At 36.3% G+C, this 22,256-nt stretch overlaps 1 protein-coding gene across 25 annotated transcripts in view; it reads left to right on the top strand.

Moving 5' to 3' along the window:
* The window catches only part of EPB41 (erythrocyte membrane protein band 4.1), a 197,691-nt gene that overhangs the window by 109,386 nt on the left and 66,049 nt on the right, over window positions 1–22,256 (top strand). For all 25 annotated transcript variants that reach the window (XM_032360856.1, XM_032360839.1, XM_032360837.1 and 22 more), the window contains exons 5-9: window positions 2,498–2,540; window positions 8,394–8,469; window positions 11,009–11,227; window positions 17,612–17,699; window positions 20,620–20,772. In XM_032360856.1, the coding sequence (XP_032216747.1) occupies window positions 2,498–2,540; window positions 8,394–8,469; window positions 11,009–11,227; window positions 17,612–17,699; window positions 20,620–20,772 (579 nt within the window). The remainder of the gene's footprint in view (window positions 1–2,497; window positions 2,541–8,393; window positions 8,470–11,008; window positions 11,228–17,611; window positions 17,700–20,619; window positions 20,773–22,256) is intronic.

Genomic DNA, 22,256 nt, shown 5'->3' with positions numbered 1-22,256 from the left:
GCTAGTAAATGGTAAAGAAGTTGAGACAGGATTAGAACTCAAGATTGTCTGCCTTCCAAGCCTGTACCCATAACCATTATTCTCTTTTGCACCACAATCATCATTCTCAACGCAACCCCTCATTTTGTCTCCCTTTCTACAGTCTGGCTTCCTCTAATTCACGTCACTCCTTTGTTTTAAATCCTTCAGTGGCTTCCCCTTGTCTGGAACTTGATAAAGTCCAAGTTTCTTCCTGTGAAATACTGTGTCCCCCATGATCTGACCCTTACTATTCTCTTTGTTTTGTATTTCCCCTCCTCACCTCTGTGTTCCAACTATGCTCACCTACATGTAGCAATTGAGTATCATGTTCCCTTATACCCTGTGCCTTTTTATTTACTCCCTCTTCTGTTTTGCCTGGCTAACCTGTTTGTCCATGAAGATGGGGTTTAGGTCTCCCAAATATTCTTTTGAGAAATGTCTCCCAACTGTCTCTTATCCCCAATCCATTTTGGTGCACATCCTCTGTGCTCCTAGAACCCCCTCCTCATAGCGCTCTCACACCTCACTGTCATCCTCATTTTCATACCTAGAATGAACGAATCAATTGTTCACAATCCACCTCTTCCATTAGACTGACATCTCCTTGAGGACAAGTACTATTTTTGAATCCTCTTTTGAAACTATATTGCCTAGCACATGGGGTCACTCCTCAAATGTCTGTTGGCTAAATAAAATGCTGTCAAGTGAATCATTTAAATTGAGCATAAAAGTACCTATTCTTGTACACATTGATTTTTATTATCTTGTACACATTGATTTTTATTTGGATTTGGAGGTCTAGATACTGATGCCATAATAATTTGTTTGCTAAGGTCACTTATACTGTGGAGTCACACGTGACTGATACAAATCTGGGTTTGCCCTCTTTATGTCAAATTGGTGGGAATTCTAGCTCCAGAGTCATAGAAAGGCTGAAAAATCCCTGTAAGAAACTTGGCAGCTTCAGGTTACCTTGGGGGATTTCTCTAAAAAAGTGGAAAATATAGAGTTGCCTCATTATGGTGAGAGATGTTCCATTCCAAAGTGGTAAGAAGTAGTCTTTGTTAAGACTTCTGGGTTGCGTGGTATAAATGATGATTCTCAGAGTTTCCATGAAACTTACTAATTGGTACTTTTGAAGTCTTCCTTTGCCTTTGGACCTACAACAACTTAAAGTTCTTTAATCATAATGAGAAGTGAGGGTTACTGCTTTCCTGACTGGGCTTAAACAAACGTGTACTTAGTTTTTATTCTAAGGAACACTTTTATATTAAGTGGTATATTTTTAACATGTCTTAATCTTCTGTGTTAATTGTGGGGAAAGGAAAGAGAAAAAGGAATTAATCCTCTCTGTCATACTTACTGTCTCTTATGATGACTACCTTAATAAAACAGTTAAAGTAGTATATAATCAAATATAAGATTGTGGAATTCAAGTTCATTTCTTGGGCAGGGCAGATAGAATCGTAACTTTGTGCTTTTTGTCTTTGTTGATAGAGGATGAGGAGGGGTACTTTACTCTCCTTTTCTAAATATCATTAAAATTCAGTTTTAAACCTTTAGAAAGATGGAATGGAGAGGGATTGGGAGGAAGCAGGAGAAGGGTTGCTGGATGCTGATGATGTTAAACTCATGTGTTCACTTTGATTAGTTATTGATCTATACAATTATGTTTAAGGTATGTTTCTTTATGTCTCTTATATCAATAAAAATATTTTAAACAATTTAATTTAGGAATTACTGTCTTTAAACATTTCCAAAGGAGCCTGCAAAAGATGTTAATGGTGAGGCTCTTTCCAAGTGCCATTATTTTTCATGGTCCACCATGAATTGAAGAGCCTTCCACTAATGGCATGTAGACTGTAAGTGGGGTTGGTAAACAGTAGAAGGAGAGTTAGCGTGGGCAAGAGTAGTCAGGGAAAACAATATAATCACTCATCCAGTAAATATTAACTGAGTATGAAACATGTACCAGATGCTGTGTTGACATAGAAAACTTAAATGAGATTGGAGGGCAGAGTTGGAGGGAAGAATAAGATCTGGGTGATGTTTATTAATCCTGCTTATATCTCTACTACTCTTTATAGAATGATAAAAATAGCAAATGCTTATTTAGCATTTCTTGTCTAATAAAAGATTCACATATATTAACTAATTTCATCTTCACAATAAGCCTATGAGATAGTCACTACTACTAGTGTCTCATTTTAATTTCCTCTAGTAGATGCGAAAACAGATACAGAGATGTATAAAATGACTCAGCTAGGAAGTAGTGGAGGTAGGATTCAATCTTAACTGTCTGGCCCCCTGTTTCTCTGCTCACATTTACTATGCTGTGTGAAATTAGTGCAGAGAATATCAGAAATGTTGATTTGACCTAGAGAATCTATTTGAAAATGGCCAGTAATCCTGCTGTGGTACTCTGTGGTTTGTGTGTTTTGGAGCTGTGTGTGAATGCCTTTTCTTCTTTTTACAGACATGGCTGGATTCTGCCAAAGAAATAAAAAAGCAGGTTCGTGGTAAGTGAATATAGCCCTTTCTATAGATCTTTCTTTCTTTTAGTAGGTCAGAGGATTTTCACCTTTTTCTGGCTATGAGTCACTTTAGAATCCTGGCTATGGCAGGTGGCTCTGAAATTGAGATAAAACCTTCCCTTGGAAGGAGGAGATTCCATGACAGAAGTTACAGCAGAGGTGGACACTATTGAGATGTAGGGCAGATCTTGATATTTTTTTCTTTACAACTAGGCAAAATTGGGGAAGATTGGAATGGTTGAGAAAAACAAGTTTGAGAAGAACAAAGATGAGAAGAGAAAAAGGATATGGGAGTCAGTTCTCAAAGGAGTTTGCTGCCTGGACAGTTGCATTCTAACTTTCTTCATGTTTTTTTCTCTGTAGTTCTTTTTGTCCATTTTCAACAATCTTCTTCCAACTAGTTCTTCTGTTAGTAGAAAAATGAGAATTCCTTGCCAATGGCCCTCTGACGTTGTGACTTTTCTTCTAATGCTAAGCCCTCTGGTATATATTACTGTTGTACCCCTGCTCAGACTGCTCTCCTGAGATAAATATTTCTAGGTCGAATAAAGTGCAGATTAGTATTTTGTAGCTCTAGGCCCAAAGGGCTAGCTAAGGGGTAGAGATTCTTTTTCTCTTGTTTACAACTTAATGTCTTTTTGGTTTGGTTTGTTTTTAAGGAAATTTTCAGGAACTGCACTAAAGGTTATTTATCATGGTTAGTAAGTTTTAGCTCTATCTCCTGAAAACAGATTTTATTTTTATTTGTTTCTTAACAAGCTTGCTGTAATGAAATGTTTTCTTTTAGACCCTATTTATAATTTATATTCCTTGAGATAGAAAGGCAAAATATTCCTTTGGACTGGCAGCTCTCCATACTATAAAATGTTGTTTTAAAATGCAAGTCAGAGCAAAAAACAAACAAACAAATAAATAATAAAAAATTAAAAAAATAAAAAATAAAATAAAATGTAAGTAATAGCAATACATTTTTGGAATATTTGAGGCATGACAAGAAAAACATAACTCCAAATCCGTGTCAATGAAAATTGTTTTAATATTCAATATTACTTAGGAATAAATGATTATACAAGAAGACTGGTTAGGGAGAAAAGTTAAAGCAGAATTTATGATGAGTGGAGAAGAATATCTAGTAGATTATATCTCTGGCTATGGAAAAAAGTCTTGCTAAGAAAAAGAACCAGCGTTTGTCATTTTAAAAAACTTTACAAAATAATAAAAACCCTTTCTGTAACATGGGAAAGGAAAACCTCGTCTGTAGCACAAACTGAATTAAGGAATCAAATGTAAACCTTTCATTAAGCCAAAGAGAAGAATTTTGTTTTTTTAAAAAACTATTTTTCTTCACACACATCATATAAACCCATTGTGAAAAATTTAAATATTGTGGAAATATATCATGGAGAAAGTAAAAGGCCCCTAAATTCTATCCTCTAGATACAATCACTGTTAAGTTGGTATAAGCTACAAGACTTTTTCTAGGCATATATAAGTTTTGCCTTTGAAAAGAAGAATTATGCTGTATAGGATTCTTGCCCCCACCTTGTCCCTAGGAGATATGTTCCAGGTCCCCCAGTGGGTGCCTGAAATTGTAGATAGTACCAAACCCTATATATACTGTGTTTTTTCTTATACGTGTGTATCTTGTTAAAGCTTAATTTATAAATTGGGCACAGTAAGAGATTAACAACAATAACTTAAAATAAAATAGAACTGTTATAACAATAATACTGTAATAAAATGTGGTCTCTCTCTCAGAATATCTTACTGGACTGTACTCACCTTTCTTATGACAATGTGATGTGATAAAATGCCTGTGTGATGAGATGAAGAGAGGTGAATGACGCAGGCATTGTGGCTTAGTCTTAGGTCAGGAGGATCATCTGCTTCCAGATTGTTGTTGACCATGGGAAAGTGAAACCATGGATAAGGGGGGGACTGTTATATATTGTTATATATTATGTATTGCATTATATTATATATGCATTGTGTATGCTATATATAGTTAAAAATTTGTTTAAGTAGGTGATATAAATATGTGGAATAAAATTAAAAGATACCGATGAATCTAATGTAAGGTAAATCACCCTTCTACCCCATCCTTTAATTCCTTGGGTTCTTTCCAGAGATGTTCTGAGTGTACATATAAATACATATACATATGTATTTAATACATGTGTTTTACATGCATATTGTATTTTACTATGTATATTTTACATAAATAGATTAAATAGATATAATATGTATTTAATATAAATATGCAACAAATATTTTTTATTTAACATAATTTGGAGTATTCTTCATATCAACACATATAAATTTATTTTGTTTGTTTAAAAATTTTCTTTGATTACATAGTTGTAGCACAATATATATATATAAGCAGTCCTTTTGATGGACATTTTGGGTTATTCTCAATAGTTTGCTGTTACAAACGAGGTTACAGTGAACATTTATATAAGTTCAGGTTCACTCATATAACATATAAGTGCATACACATGTATGTTCCTATAGGTAAATTCTTAAAAGTAGAACAAAAAAATGAACATCTAAAATTGAAATATATATTCACTGGAAGGATTTTTTCCATATTAAAAACACACAGAAAAGTATGAAGGCTAATGTAACAAATAACCCATGTACACGTCACCCAGAATTAACATGTGTTAACGCTTTCAACTTAAAATAGGACAGTACTGGTAAGTTTTGTCTTTTTTGTTTTCTTCCTAATCCTGTCCTCTTTTCTCCCTAGCCAAAGAAATCTATTTTCATGAATTTGGGGTGATTTAGTCCATGTTTTTATTTATTTATTTCTCATATACCCTTACCTATATTCTATAGATAGTATTGCTTTTGCTGTTTTTTTGAAATTTCCCTCAGACACATTTATTTATTTGAATCTCCTTGGGAGGTTTATCAATCTCTCTCTCCCTCTCCTCTCAGCTTAATTCCCTTGGCTGTGAATAAGAGAGATCTCCCCTACTCAGTGTGGCTATCCACTTCTACCTCTTTCTGGAATATGCAGAGCAAAAGCAAGAAGTCCTTTACCTTCTCTATCCCTCTCCACCCCTAAAATATCCTAAAAAGTAGGAATTTTCTTACATAGCTATAATACAGTTATTAAAAGCAGGAAATTAACATTGAAGCAACACTGTAACCTACAGACCTTATCAGTTGTCCAAATAATTTTCTGTATAGTGAAAGAAAATCTATGGTGATATTTTGCATTTAATTGGTACATCTCATTAGCTCTTTTTGATCTGGAACAGTTCCTGAGTCTTTAAAGTTATTTATTTATTTATTTAAAAATTCTGTTTATTTATTTGACAGAGAGAAACACAGCAAGAGAGAGAACACAAGCAGGGGGAGTGGGAGAGGGAGAAGCAGGCTTCCTACTGAGTGGGAAGCCCAACATGGGGCTCGATCCCAGTACTCTGGGATCGTGACCTGAGCTGAAGGCAGACACTTAACGACTGAGCCACCCAGGCACCCTAACGTATTTTATAACATTGATAGTTTTGAAGAGTCCAAATAGTTAATTTTTAAGTGGTCACTTTGAGCGTGTCTGATTTTTTTCATGGCCCATGAATATTCAGGTTATGCACTTTGGTGGGAATGTCACTGACATGTTGCTGAGTTAAAAGGAAGAAATTTTAATGTTAAGATTTTTTTTAAGAACTTTTCCAGCCACCTTTTTTTCCCCCACTAAATATTCTCTATAAGGTATTACTAATTATATGTATCCTATTCTAGAAACAGTCACTGACTAAATCTTAACTTTAATAATTTTAAAAATTCCAAGTGATTAACTTTTTTAGTCTCTCTATTGCATTGAACCCTGAACTAGCTTGCAGTGAACCTAAATGTCTTCATTAGCAATATGCCAACCTGTATCTCTTACATGGAAAAGAATGGGAACTCAAAATTTGGGTTCTCCTTCTTACAATTGCTGTTAACAAAAGTAAGAGTTAATAATTGAAACATTTCTGTTTAGATATGTTTATTTCTTTTTTTTATTTTTAAAGATCTTATTTATTTTATTGACAGATCACAAGTAGGCAGAGGCAGGCAGAGAGAGAGGAAGGGAGACAGGCTCCCTGCTGAGCAGAGAGCCCCATTCAGGGTTTGATCCCAGGACCCTGAAATCATGACCTGAGCTGAAGGCAGAGGCTTTAACCCACTGAGCCATGCAGGTGCCCCGATATGGTTATTTCTAATACAGTTAAACTTCCTTGTTTGGGGTTAAATGGAGAGAAAAATTGAACCAGAATACAGGTTTTTTTTTTTGTTTGTTTGTTTTCATTTGATTAGGTCTGGTAACATAAGGTCATTGGTAAATCTGGATTAATGGATAATTTTAATACATTAGTAAACGCCCCCTGCCGGAGCTGTAGCAGCCTCAGATGACATTCACAACAGTGCTGTGAGATCAGTTACTTTATTTTATTCATTCGCTCAACAAATACTTCTTCTTGTTTTTTTTAATGTTTTATTTATTTATTTGACAGACAGAGATCACAAGTAGATAGAGAGGCAGGCAGAGAGAGATATGGAGAAGCAGGCTCCCTGCTGAGCAGAAAGCCCAATGTGGGGCTTGATCCCAAGACTCTGGGATCATGACCTGAGCTGAAGGCAGAGGCTTAACCCACTGAGCCACCTAGGCGCCCCTCGACAAATATTTCTTGAGCATCTCTGATCTTCGAAGCACTGTTTTGGACACTAGGGATACACACCAAATAAAACAGAAAAGTTCTTATGCCTAGTAACTTGCATTTTAGTGGGAGGAGACAGAGATTATCCCTTAAAAAAGTTATATATTTATATTTAATAAGTAGTACATGTACAAAATTCAAATGGTATAAAAGAATATACAGTGAAAATAAGTCTCCATTCTACTTCCCCGATCTTCTCCATTTTCCTCTCTAAAAGTTCCCTTTCCTAGTTTCCCAACTAGTATAACTGATTTAGTACATATCCTTATAGGGATTGTCTATGCATATATAATCATACCCTAACATATACTTCTTCTTACCCTCCAATATTTATGGTTGCCTTTTTAAAATTTTCATTTTATTTTTTGAAAGATTATTTGAGAGAAAGTGAGCACAAGCGAGGGGAGGGGCACAGGAGAAGGGAGAGGGAGAGAATCCCAAGCAGACTCCATGCTGAGCAAGGAGCTCAATAAGGGGCTCCATCTCATGACCCTGAGATCATGACCTGAGCTGAAACCAAGAATCAGACATTTAACCAACTGAGCCACCCAGGTGCCCTTTATAGTTCCTTTCTGTATGAACTGTTCTTGACCTTGATATTTTTTTTTCACCTGACACTTTGTCTTGGAAATATATCTTCTCTTGCTAAATAAATATATATTTAGGTTGTCTCTAGTCATTTGCTATTACGAACAATATCTTATACATTTCTGACCACATTTAAGCAGATGTATAGACACATTTTTGGAAGTAGAATTGGGAGATGAAAGAATATATATGTTTTATGCTTTGAAAGATGTTGTCAAATTGTTCTTCTTAGCATTGTGCCAACTTACACCTGTATCAGTGATGGTAATTGTTTTTTTTCCCCACCAATTCTGGGTGTTATTAAGCTTTTTATATCAGTTACTTAATACAGAGCTCAAAGAGGAAAAAAATCACTTTCAAACTCTCTTAAATGGTTCTCAATAACTTTTTCTTTCTTTAATAAAAATCAGATTTTTTCCCCACAAAGCATGAAAATATTTAAAAAACCTCAGGAAAAGAAAACTGAATGTTTTAGGTACTTCTAACAATCAAAAACTTAGCCATAAGCATACAGTTCTTTTTGTGTTTACTTTTACAGGTGTCCCCTGGAATTTCACATTTAATGTAAAATTTTATCCACCTGACCCGGCACAGTTAACAGAAGATATAACAAGGTAAATAATGTATTAATAGTTAACTATACAAGTAATTCTCATTATCATAAGCTCTAGGAATTTTTTTATTTAGAACTGAAAAAAAATGAAGTGCTGTTACGATGGAAAGCATCTGGTCACTTCAAGGCAGGTTTGCAAATAAGTGAGCCTAAAAGCCTCATGTATCTGTGACGTGCCTGGAGGAAATTGGCAGGGAAATTAACCTTTCTTATCATGGGTGCTATGCCAAGCTGTGTACAGGGCACCTATAAACCACACACACTCCAAAGGGCAAGACAAAAATATACGTGATAAAATAGCTCTACTACTTTCTTCTTAATACTCATTCCCTACCATGTTTTCTGTTACAGTTCTGAAGTCTGAATTATTATTATTTTATGTGTGTATATATGTGTGTATTATTATTTCTTCTTACCTCTCAAAGTGTATGATTAGGTACGTAATCCTCATGAACTGAACCTTCCTATTTTTTTAAAAATTTTAAATTTATTTTAATTTTTTTATTAACATGTAATATATTATTTGTTTAGGGGTACAGGTCTGTGATTCATCAGTTTTACACAATTCGCAACACTCACCATAGCACATACCCTCCCCAATGTCCATCACCCAGCTACCCCATCCCTTCTACCCCCATCCCCTCCAGCAACCCTCAGTTTGTTTCCTGAGATAAGGAGTCTCTTCTGGTTTAAGCCCACTTAATTTATGAAACAAATCTTGTACTCTGTGAAAACAACTTCCTGATTTTAGGAAAGTGGGTTTTACTGGATTCTATATAAATATTAAAAAGTGGAAAAGCAGTCTATTATAAAGAGTGCTAGTGTACATATTTATATCCATAACACCTTGCATGGATCCTTATACACTTAGGTGCTTGGCAAATGTTTGTTAAATGGAATTGTTGGTTGCTGAGAAACTGCTTTCTGATTCTGATTTTGCTGTCCACTGTCTGACTTCAGACATATATACAGTCTCTGTACGTCAGTTTTCAGATCTCTCAAATAAGGGAATAGCCCAAGTAAACTCTAAGTCTGATTGTGAGGTATTGTGAAATTTTAAAAAAATTATTCTGTCTGGTTAATCTTTAGCACATGCTTGAGGTTGGGATTCCATCTCTGCCTGAAAAAAAATTGTTTTGGTTGTTTCTTTTTCTCAGATAATATTTGTCTTTAGAGTTGCTTCTTATTTGTCTTTCTTCATTGAGGTTATGTATAAAACAAAACAGATCCCTAAAATTCTTTGCCAATTACCTACATTTGAGAGGAGTTTAAGATCCTTGTGATTTGATTGGCATTCCTTTTTTTTAAAAAAAAAACAAAACATGCCTGTAGTGACTAATCATAGATAGCAAAAGCGATTGTTGATACCTACATTATTCAACATCTTATTATGGTCAAAACAAGGGTATAATTCTAATCAATACAGGAATTTTAAATTTTATCATATCTCCCAGCTTTCCTGTTTGGTAAAAGAGTCTGTATGGGTCAACTCAGCTAGAAAAAGTGCTAAGGAGGTCAGGATCATAGATGTAAACATGAAATTGACAGAGATGAGTGTCTAACTTAATGTAGGTGCACTGAGTTCATTCTACAGAACAGTTTTAACCCCAGTTTGAATTCCCAGTGATTTAGCACATGGATGGAATCAGTCTTACAAGATGATAGTGTGTGGAAGGCTATATGCCACTTAGCCCATCTTGAAGGCACAAGAACTGAAACTGGTCATACCTTAGTAAAAATGTGTCAATAATGTCATCTTTATATATGAAGGACAGTATCTACATGTTTGGCACAGCAGTGTGATAGAAAGAGTCCAGTTTTGGAACCAAATGACCTTTATGACCTATATGACATTGAGCAAGCTTAGTCTTTGAAGCTGCCCTCTATCTGTAATCTGGTAATGATATACACATTTCACAAGTTTTTTCGTGAAAAGTATTTGAGATAATTTATGTGTATATGGTACTTAATGTACTCTATAAAATATTAATTTCTTTACCTCCTTTGGACTTTTCCCAACCTTACCTCTTTTCTTTCTTCCTTTTTTGTTCTTGAGATATAAATGACATTATATTAATCTCAGGTGTACAACATAATGATTCAATATTTGCATATATTATGAAATGATCACCACAATAAGTCTAGTTCAGTCTAGTTCACAACCATCGTCATACATAATTACAAAAATTTTTTCCTGGTGATGAGAACTTTTAAGATCTCCTCTCTTAGCGACTTCCTTTTTCTAAATTGCCTTCTGGACATGAGTCCAGCATAATTACAGAGTGGTTATTGTTGTTGTTTTTAATGTTTTACATAGAAAAATTTTAAGCACACAGAAAAGAAAAAATAATCTGATGAACAATCATATAGCCACAATGTAGATCAAATAGTTATTAATATTATTTAATCTCTCATTTTTTAATTTAATATCTCCTGTTTTTCTCCCTCCTTCCATCCTTCCCATCCCCCTTCTTCCTCTTTCTCTGTATTTTGTTTTTATTGTTGCTGACATGGTAACATTTTCTCTCTTTTGGCTGTAGATATTATTTATGCCTTCAGCTTCGACAGGACATAGTTGCAGGACATCTGCCTTGTTCCTTTGCAACCTTAGCATTATTAGGTTCTTACACCATCCAGTCTGAGTTGGGAGACTATGACCCAGAACTTCACGGTGCCGATTATGTTAGTGATTTTAAACTGGCCCCAAATCAGACCAAGGAGCTTGAAGAGAAGGTCATGGAACTCCATAAGTCATACAGGTAAATGTGTCTCCAGGTTTTTTTCTGTGTTTGTTTTGGAAAGAAGTTTAAACCGTTGGCCTGGTTTTGATTCAGTGTTTGCCTTAGAGGGGATGTGGTGCTGTAGAGTCAGCTCAAGCCCCTCCACTGTTCAACTTTGAGCAAGTCAGTTAACCCCTCCAAACCTCAGTTTTCTCCTCAGAGTAACAGGTGTAGTTGAAGGGTGAAAACTAAATGAGGTAATAGATGTAAAGCACTAAGCATTGTCTGGCATACAGTAGGTGCTCAATAAATGCTGTTGTTGCTTTACTTTTTTTTTTTTCAGATTTTTAACTTATTATGCTGTATTAGGTACTTTAAGATCCTTAAAGTAGGGGTTCTTAAGATCTGTGTACATGGATAGACTCCAGAGGACCCATGAAACCCCCGAGGGTATTTTGAAAAGTCTTTATTAAATTCAATCCTTTTTTCCATGGAAATAATTGGTGATATTGAGAGGTGTCATAACAAAGTGATCAAAAGCAAGGACATATGGTCAGCCTGACCTGGGTTGAGATCTTGGCACTGCTTGGTCCTGGCCTTGTGACCTTGAGTTACTCACTTAATCTCTCTGAGCCTCAGGTTCCTTATATCTCTGATGGAACTTACTACCTCAGAGGAAATAGGGCAATCGATAGGACTAGAAAAGGTATTATGTGGAGAAACTTTTTTAAAAAAAGATTTTATTATTTGTTATATAGAGAGAACTCAGGCATAAGCAAGGGAAGCAACAGGCAAAGGGAGAAGCAGGCTCCCCGCTGAGCAAGGAGCCCAGTGTGGGTACTCAGTCCTAGAACCCGGGATCATTACCTGAGCCAAAGGCAGACACTTAAGCAACAGAGACACCCAGAGTCCCTGTGGAAAAACTTAATACAGTGTCTTATACATTGTCAAAATTCAATAAATGTTGGCTAATATTAAAGTGGCAGAATAATTTGTGTTTCTTCCTACTATACATCCCATGGTTAATTGAGGGACTTGCTAACACTAAATTTTACAGGCTTCCTTAGCTTATTAACATGAATATCTGATGTTGGCCTTGAGTTAGTAGCACCCTCAGTTATGTTAGTCTGCATTAGGAGAATCCAGCTAACCTTTTTTTTTTTTTAATTGTCTTTTGGGAAAATATTGTTATTTTTCACACAAAAAAGTTATGAATATTAAAATATGAACTTATTGTTAGTCTTTAAAGATTTGATAAATATTTTAAAAATTTCTTAATTTTAATTTCTAATGTAGTAAGTATTGATAGATATAACCCACATAAAGAAAAGATCTTTGGAGGTCTCAGCAATTGTTAAGAGAGTGAAGGGATCCTAAGGTCAAAAAGTTTGAGAACCACTGTGAGATAGAAGCATAGGCTCTGGAATTAGTTTTTTTGTACTTTGAATTCAGATTTCATTTCTTATTTTTATTAACATATAATGTATTTTTTGCTCCAGGGGTACAGGTCTGTGAATTGTCAGGTTTACACATTTCACAGCGCTCACCATAGCACATATCCTCCCCAATGTCCATAACCTAACAGGCTCCATTCCTTATTAACTTTTTGATTTTCACTAAATGAGTTAAGCTCTCTAATCTTCAGTTTTCTCATTCTGAAAAATAAGGGTAATGATATGAATTTTGTGATTGTTAAAAATGTGAAATGCTTCACATAGTGCCTAGTACATGGTGAGAGTATTTGCTAGGATAATAATTCTTAACCCCATTTTACAAGTGATATATGTGAATGGGTTTAGAGAACTACTTTTTGGCAACTTTAAATAGAATTTAAACCCAAATAAGTGAAATGATCTCAAAAGACAGGTGAATATGGTCCAGTTGAAATTCTATTAGGTATATAGATAGAAATTAAGCAAAATGGATCTCCATGACTAGAAAATGTAGAGCTCTGACATCTTGGAATTTACTTGCTCCTTTTGGGGAAGATTGGCATCATTTATAAACAGAAAGCCAAATGGAAAATTTAATTATGTCCAACAACATGGTATTTTAACTAATCCAGAGAAACTTCTGCTGAGGCAGAAGCATTTTACTATGCATTGGAAAGTACAAGCAAATACCACCCTATTCTCAGATAAATAGAAGACCGCCTACGTACACCGAACCCTTAGTTAGTGGCCCTTTGCCCAGATAGAAACTTTGAAGTTATAATTAACACTGTAAATTTATACTAGCAAATCAAGCCTTAAAATTAATTGCCCTCCATTTATGGGTAGTAGGAAAGTATGTAAACTTGTCAGTTGTCCCCACTTAATTATTTGAAATCTCAGTCCTTAATTAGGGGATGTAACAAACATTATTAAAAGGCTGTCACATAATATTGGAACTCACTGAATGGCTCTGTATCCGGACCCCCCTTGCTCAAAATAAAAACAGAGAAACTTTGTTTTAACTTCTCTTTTTAATGAGCAAGAGTTAACCAGTGCCAGAGCTCTCTGGTTAGATACTTTTGTAAGCTTTTAAGTAGTAAATTATTAGGTGGTACTGAATAAATTCTTAGTGGCTTAAAGGTATTTAACCTCCTCCCAGCTAGTTTATTATACTTTAAGAATCTTGGAAAATCTAGGCAAAATCATGTTCTTTAAAATTTTAAGTTGAAAATAATTTGTGTTACTAAATTTGTAAAATATATGCATTATATTTACACATACAGTTCTGTTCATAATGGGTTATGAGAGATTCTCTCCCCTCATCATGTGCTTATACAATGAATGTATATGATTTTTATGATCAGAAAAAGCTTCCTGAAACAATTTTGTTTTGCCATTAGGTAGGGTAGAGCAAGGTAGTCATGCATGCAGAGAGGCAGATTGGCTGGGGATACTGGGGTCTAAGCAGGGTGAAGAGAGTATTCCTAGGGGGCCAGCCTGGCATGAGGAGTCAGAGCTCAAACATGCACAGAGGGTAGTCGTGTGTGGGCATGGGGTGGTAGTTACCAGAGGGAGAGCAGATTGCGAAGGGCATCCATGTGGGGGTAAGGCCTGCATCGGGGAGAGGCCATCCGCATGGGGTGGTTGTTTCAGGAAGCTTTTTCTGATTATAAAAGTCATATATGTTTCCATGAAATGGTTATTTATTACAAAGAGATAAAGAGGAATTTCACAGAAGAGAAGCCTGGCAGACATCAGTGATCAAACGAGCATCATGCATGAAGGCACAAAGTGAAATTGTGTGCCTACCACCTGGTAGGGGACAGTGAGAACACAGAGCCACTTCTGTGCTATTCTTCTTGAAGATGCAAGACCTGAATCAACTCATGGAGAAACATCAGACCCAAACTGAGGTGCATTCTGTAGAATAACTGGCCTGTCATCCTCAAAAGGTCAAGGTTATGAAAGTCAAAGAAAGATTAAGGAACTGCTCCAGACTGAATAAGACCAGAGACATGAACGAAATAAAACTCATGATGCTAACTAAACTGGGCCTTTCTACTATACAGAACGTTTTTTAAACAACTGACTAAGCCTGAGTGAGATCTGAGGATTGGATAGCTGTAATGTATTAAAAATTATTCCCTGCTTTTCCTGGTGGTATTAAGATTATATAGGAGACTGTCCTTGTTTGTAGGAATTACACATTGAAGTGTTGGGAGCCGTGGGTCATCAGGTTAACAGCTTGCTCTCAGGTAGTTGAGGAAAAAATGATTTGCGTTGTAGGTAACTTCTAAGGTTAAGCATGTTTTAAACATCAGACAAACTTCAAATGTAAGTATTATTTTCAACTGACAAGGAAATTAATAGTTTTAAAGTTAAAGATCTTACTACCTGCCCTCTATACAATCTTATGTATGTATGTATGTATTTAAAATACATAGTTATTTAAGTAATCTCCATCCAATGTGGGGCTTGATCTCATGACCCCGAGATCAAGAGTTGCATGCTCTTTCAACTGAGCCAGTCAGGTATTCCTGCCTTTAGCATAATTTTAAAGCATGCTTAGTTAGAGAGGCGTTTAAATACATAGTTTGAAGCTTAAGCCTGTATTTAAATTTGTGCCGTTAATGTCCTTTAGGGTTGGAGGAGTAACTATAGAAAAGATTTTCTCGTGATTTCCACATATAATGCTTTAAAATTTGTCTTTATGTTCAGGTGATCAAAATTTTTCTCTTTTATGAATTTTGTATAGATGTTCCACTGTACTATCATCAGAAACTTAAAGTTTCAGGGGTGCCTGGGTGGCTCAGTCAGTTGAATGGGTGACCCTTGATTTTGGCTCAGATCATGATCTCGGGATCATAGGGTTGATCCCTGAGTCGGCTCCGCACTCAGTGGTGAGTCTGCTTGGAATTCTCTCCTCTCCCTCTGCCCCCACCGCCCCTGCTCACACACGCTCTCACTCTCAAATAAATTTTTATAAAATTTATTTTATAAAAAATCCTATTAAAAAAGAATTATTAAAACATTTTATAAAAGAAACCTAAAGTTGCAATAATAATAAACATTTATATTTTGCAGAGCACTTTCACAACCATTATCTCATTTTATCCTACTTAGTCACATTCATTCATTCAGCAAGGATAAAAAAAGTGATTGCCTATCTTAGTCTCTGGAATTAGGTATTATCATGGATCCTATTTTATAGATCGGAGATTGAGGGAGACGCCAGGTCAGTACTCTTAGGTGCAGGAGGCATGATTCCAGCATGAGTAACATGACTTGAAGTCCTGACTAAAGCCTGCTGCCTTAAACTTAAGAGTCACAACTTGCCCATGACTGTGTGGTCCTTCAGGGCTTTATTTCTTCATGAGCAAAATCAAAGTGTTGGATTCTATAATCTTTGAGCCCCATTCAACCTTCAAAATCCTAAAATTGAAGCCATTGATAATAGTAACAATAACAAAAACTACAAAATGGTTGGAAGTAACCTTAACTAGAAAAGTATATAACTTTATATGGAGAAAAAAAAGAACCTATAAAACTTTCTTGAGATGCTTTTTTAAAAAAAGGATTTTATTTATTTGAAAAAGAGGGAGAGAAAGAAAGAAGGGTCAGAGGCAGAGTGAGAATCGCAAGCTGGACTCCAGGCTGAGGGCAAAACCCATCACTGGGTTCAATCCCAGGACCATAGGATCATGACCTGAGCTGAAACCAAGAGTTGGTGGTTCAACGGACTGAGCCACCCAGGTGCCCCATTCCTGAGATGTTTTTAGTGACTAGAATACACAGTCTTGCATATGTGTTAATTTTCCCATTCTCCTTTTTTTGTGTGTGTTCAATTTTAGACTACAAAATAGAACTCAGGTGTGATGATTTAGTGCTTGTAGAAAAGAAAGTTTATTTGGGGAGGCTGAGTCATTAACAAATCTGCAGACTGTCTCCTGAGATTTTGGTTGTTGTTCCAAGGAACATTTTGTTCTTTTTAATGAGGGTAAAGACAGATGGGTTTAGAAGAGACTTTCTTCTGTTAAATGAATAGGCCACTGCTGCTTTGTTTAGTTTAAGGCAGTCCTCTGGGAAACAGGCATTTACACCGGTTTTTCTTTGGGGGTGTGGCAGCATTATTGTTAGTATGAAGTTAGATTTGATTGGCCTGAATTGTGCAGCACGAGAGTGATATCTTTTTCTTCAGATCTCAACATAACAGGTCATGAGCACTTCTCAAAAGTGGGGAAAGTTATAAAGGAGAAGGAAAGACCATCACAGTGAGCATTTAGACAGTGAGACTGATTGTTTTCAAACAAATCCAATTCATTATGTGCCTAGTAATGAAGATGTCTTAATAACAGAGAAAGCAGCCCCATTATCTACATGCTTCTATTAACCAATTTATTTTGTTTAGATTAGTGGGCAGGACACCATCTGTTACCAGAAGCTTTCTTTTCATCAAGCCTGCCCCCATTAAGAGTCTCCAGTTAAGTAACTTCAGCTGCCCTCCTGTTTAATTTCCATAATAATTCAGGAGTATGGAAAGAAAAAGGCAGCTAAGAGGATATTTTAAATTGTACCATGCCCTCAGAGGATTTAATTTGGTCACCTCCTTGGCAAGAAAAATTAGTGGGAGGAGATTGTGTGTGTTAGAGAAAAAGGCTCAGGAGAGGGAGGGGTAGAGCTGATGGTGCTGAGGCAGCTTTAAGGACATTGTTTAGCGGGATATTTTTTAAAACCTTTTTTCTCATAGTTTTTTTGGTGACTTTGCTTTTCTCCAAGATCTCTTTTTATTCAGACATATTTCAATGATTTAGAAACAGGTGGTGATAAGAATTCTTTTCCCTAATATTTTACTTTTAGGACTATGAAATGTATCCATATTTGGTTTTGTATGTGTGTATGTGGTTTATATAAAGTGCAATTAATATACAAATGTTATTATTATAAAAGCTGGCATTGTGATGCTGAATTTCTAATTTTTATTCTACCAAAGGTCCATGACTCCAGCTCAAGCTGATCTGGAATTTCTTGAGAATGCCAAAAAGTTATCTATGTATGGTGTTGACCTTCATAAAGCAAAGGTAATGAATGATATCTTTGGCCTTTATTAATATACATGTGTCAGACCTGGGTCATATAATACTTGTTGCCAACTTTTATCTGGGATATTATAAAACATTCAGAAGAGATAGTTCTTGTTAGAATTTTAAGTGTATAATTTGAATTGCCCCTTTGCAGTTCCACTGTCAGCATGAAGTTTCACATTGAAGCCCCTATAAGGATCAAAGATATTTCACCTATAGCAGAAGAAGCGCAATTTTCCTAAAATGCAGATGCATTCGAAAATACAAAGTAGTATCTAGGCATGTTTCACAACTAACATCACCTACATCAGAATTGCTGGAGCATTTATTAAGTATGCAGATTCTGAAGGTCCTCCCAGATTTACTGAATTACACAGGACAAGACACTAGAGCTCCAAGTTGAATGAACATGTCAAATTACTCTCATTCCCACCTGAATCTGAGAGCCATTTATTGGCCTAAGGTAGTGGTTCTCAAAGTATGGTCTCCTAAGACAGCATTTAGGATCATCCAGGAACTTGCTAGAAATGCCATCCCTCTCCCAGTCTCGCTACTAAAACTAAAAGACAAGTTTAAAAAAAAAAAAAAAAGAAGAAGAAGAAAAGAAAAAGGAAAAGAAAAAACTAATGCACATTTCAAGCCCCATCCCAGGTTTAATGAATCAGAAATGCTGCAGGCAGAGCCCTAGCAATCTGATTTCACAAGCTCTCCAGGGGATTCTGATGCACATAGGATGAACCACAGTGGTTCATTTGGAAACTGCTGGGCTAGGGATTGGAAACCTGAGCTTTAATCCTAGTTCCGCCCAGTACAACGTAACAGGATAAACTTAAGGGAAGTTGCATGACTTCTCTCATCTTCACCTACTGAAGAGGCGGTAGGGGTGGGGTGTGTGTGGCCACATGGTGTGTGTGAGGTTCATTTAGAGGAACTTAACTAGGGTGTATGACGAGGGGACTCAAAACCATGTCCAGTGAGAAAACAAAGGGTTAGGGATACTTATCCCATAGAAGAGAAAGTTTAGGGATGACATAAAACCTGTCTTTGTGTATTGGAACGATTTTTACTATGGCTTCAGATATAAAACTAGAGTTAGTAAAATGGGAATTACAGGGAAATGCTATTCAGCATAGTTTGACAAATTGCCTAACATGTCAGAGCTTTTCTAAGATGGAATGGGCCCCTAGCTACCATAGCAATTATTTCAGGCCTACACCGTGAAAGGTCCTATTAGTCCAATCACACACCAGATGTTTGAATGTCCTTTTTTCTGAATTCCTACCAAGTGATTATTCTACCTATCATAGACTAGAAGGTAGTGAGCATTCAGTCTCCTACCCTGAAGTTGATACCTGAAGATTCTTCCTTTTTTAGATTCTGTTAAATCTAATAAAATTTCATTGCATGTTAGTTGTTTTTCTTAAAATGTTGCTTTGGATTGTTTTGGCGTGGGTGCCTCTGTGAATCTCTGAAGTAGATGGTAGAAAAATCAGAACTGAAATTGTTTAGTTTTCCTTCTCAATTCCTGCTGTAGGCTGATGTCGATGCAAATTATCAGGAATAGATGAAGTCAAGCAGCCTGTTCCTTTCCCAAATGTAAACCAAATTGTTTCTCTAAAACATGTAATTAAGGGAGAGATATAGTTGTACCCCCAGGCTTTAAGAACTTAAGAGGGCATCTTAATTCTCAATGATATAGTCATCGAGTTAGAGCTGTTAATAATTTTTACTTCTCTTATGTTTGTACATAATACATATAGACACTAACACGTTTCTCTATAGTCAGTTTGGGAAAAGGAATAGTCGAGAAACATTTAACTCTGGGTTTTATTTTCCTTATTTGCAGACACAGATGATTACTACTATAATATATTTAATTTTTAAAAATTACTAAGGAGGCATAGAAATTGGCTTTATCTTGCTGTTTCTTCTTGACTTTGGTATAATATTTATAATTTAATATACTTAATGTCAATAATTGTGAGAGTCTGAGATTCATATTGAGTTTATACAGGAATAATGTCAACTCCTTATGATTTTTGGATGAACATATTATCGTTAAAAAATTATGATTGTGCATGCATATTAGGTAGTAGACATAGTCCTCAGCCCTAGCCTCCAGAAGTCATGTGGTCTATGGACTTAAACCTACAGGTATAGGATGTAGATAGCTACTATAGTTACCATAGTAATTATTTACTGACTATATGATAGTGACAGGTTTGAGTACTTTAGGACTGGGAGACCAAAATGAGAACATGAATGTTTACCCTAGAATTTTCATATGCAGACAAGCATGGTAAAAGCGGATGACTGTCTCTTGTTGGATTATTTTTTTGAAGGTTTTATTTATTTATTTGAGAGAGCAAGTGAGAGAGAGCATGAGGGGGAGAGGTCAGAGGGAGAAGCAGACTGCCCACTGAGCAGGGAGTCCGATGTGGGACTCGATTCTGGGACTCCAGGATCATGACCTGAGCCGAAGGCAGTTGCTTAACCAACTGGGCCACCCAGGTGCCCCCTTCTTGTTGGATTATTAAGGAACACCTTTTTGGTGGATACATAGGCTCAGTTTTATAGGAAAAGTGTTATAAAGTTACATGAGGTGAAAGCCCAATGACATTTCATTGTGGCTCTAAGGGGTTGCTCCTTCTAGGAGTTAGTACCTTTAGGGGGTAAGATGTGTACATCCATGTTTCTTGGACAAGAGAAGAGCAGGTGTTCACTCACAGTGGTATGGTAACGTTTTTACATGGACTCAGTAGTCCCATGGATTATGATTATAAGGTTAACCTTTATTTTTCCATATATGCTTTGTAAGTGTTTTTGGTTATCGATATCTTCAGATTATCAAATAATAGTCAAGCTGTGTGTTGAGCACTGTGCTGAAGACTGAACTGCTGACACTTTTCTTTTTCAGGACTTGGAAGGAGTGGATATCATCCTAGGTGTCTGCTCTAGTGGCCTTCTGGTTTATAAAGATAAGCTGAGAATTAACCGCTTCCCTTGGCCCAAAGTGCTGAAGATTTCTTACAAACGTAGCAGCTTTTTCATCAAGATCCGTCCTGGAGAGGTACAGCATTTATACTTCTTTCCTCTTGAACCAAGCATGGACCGTGTTGGAAACATCTCTTCATTCTTGCTTTTCTTATTATGTCATCTAAGATGTCTTTCTGTAGCTAACTGTTCAGGAGCTGGGCATTCTGTTCTCTAAATTAATCAGCCCCATAATGCTTCTTGTCTTCTTTACTACTGTTCTTCTGGACATTTCTCTGTATATAAGTAAATATACCATGGCCAGAAGTGAATCTTGGATTGATAAACTTGTTCCTTATTTACTGCAGGTAAAATCTTGATGGGAAAAATGTATATATAAATATTTATAAATTAAGTAGCAGGAGATTTTTAAGTTGTGGAGTTAAGATACTCATGTTTTGTACTACCAACACCTTACCTCATGTAATTAAGATTTATTTGTATGTGTAGCTTCTAGTGGTTACTAAGAATGTATTCTAGGTCAAGTTCTAGATTTTTATTTTTTTATTTATTTATATTTTTTTAATGATTTTATTTATTTATTTGACAGAGAGAGATCACAAGTAGGCAGAGAGGCAGGCAGAGAGAGAGAGGGAAGCAGGTTCCCTGCTGAGCAGAGAGCCCGATATGGGACTCGATCCCAGGACCCTGAGATCATGACCCGAGCCGAAGGCAGCGGCTTAACCCACTGAGCCACCCAGGCGCCCCAAGTTCTAGATTTTTAATAGAGTTGGATATTCACCTCATCCAGGCAACTCAGTTATAAGTTGGTGTTCAAGGGGCGCCTGGGTGGCTCAGTGGGTTAAAGCCTCTGCCTTCGGCTCAGGTCATGATCCCAGGGTTCTGGGATCGAGCCCCACATCGGGCTGTCCGCTCTGCGGAGAGCCTGCTTCCTCCTCTCTCTCTCTCTGCCTGCCTCTCTGCCTACTTGTGATCTCTGTCTGTCAAATAAATAAATAAAATCTTTAAAAAAAAAAAATAAGTTGGTGTTCAAGATTTAGGACATAGTAATGCTGACCAAACTTAACTTTTACAGTAAGGAATCATCATGGCACAGCAGAAAATTATTTAAGTAGGAATTTTAAAAAGTTCTAGCTCCTCCTCTGTCTCTGCCACTACTAACCAAAATATCCAGGAAAGATCTAGGGCTCAGCTTCCTTATCATTCGAGTGGGATAATCCCTTCTCTGTCATAATTGATTTGAAGATCAAATGAGATGACAGCTATAAAAGAGAAAGAATGCACTAATGTAATGAGGCTTTTTTTGTGTTTGTATCACCATCTACTGGTGGAAAATGGCTTGTTATTTAGCTTGGAAATACTGGATGTGCAGCCTTAAAAATCTTGGATAAGCTCAATGAGGCATTTATTTAATATCATCATTATTTACCTGTGCCTGGCAAAGAGGAGTCAATGTCTTCCCTCAAAAGTTTCAAATCTAAGAGGCATTTGGTCACCAAATATTTATTGATTGAGGACTTTCTTTGTGCCAGGCACTATTCTAGCGTCTAGGAATATAAT

Source organism: Mustela erminea, chromosome 10 (genome assembly GCF_009829155.1).
Source record: "Mustela erminea isolate mMusErm1 chromosome 10, mMusErm1.Pri, whole genome shotgun sequence".
In the NCBI taxonomy this organism is placed as follows: domain Eukaryota; kingdom Metazoa; phylum Chordata; class Mammalia; order Carnivora; family Mustelidae; genus Mustela; species Mustela erminea.
This window is presented reverse-complemented; position numbering and strand designations above follow the sequence as displayed.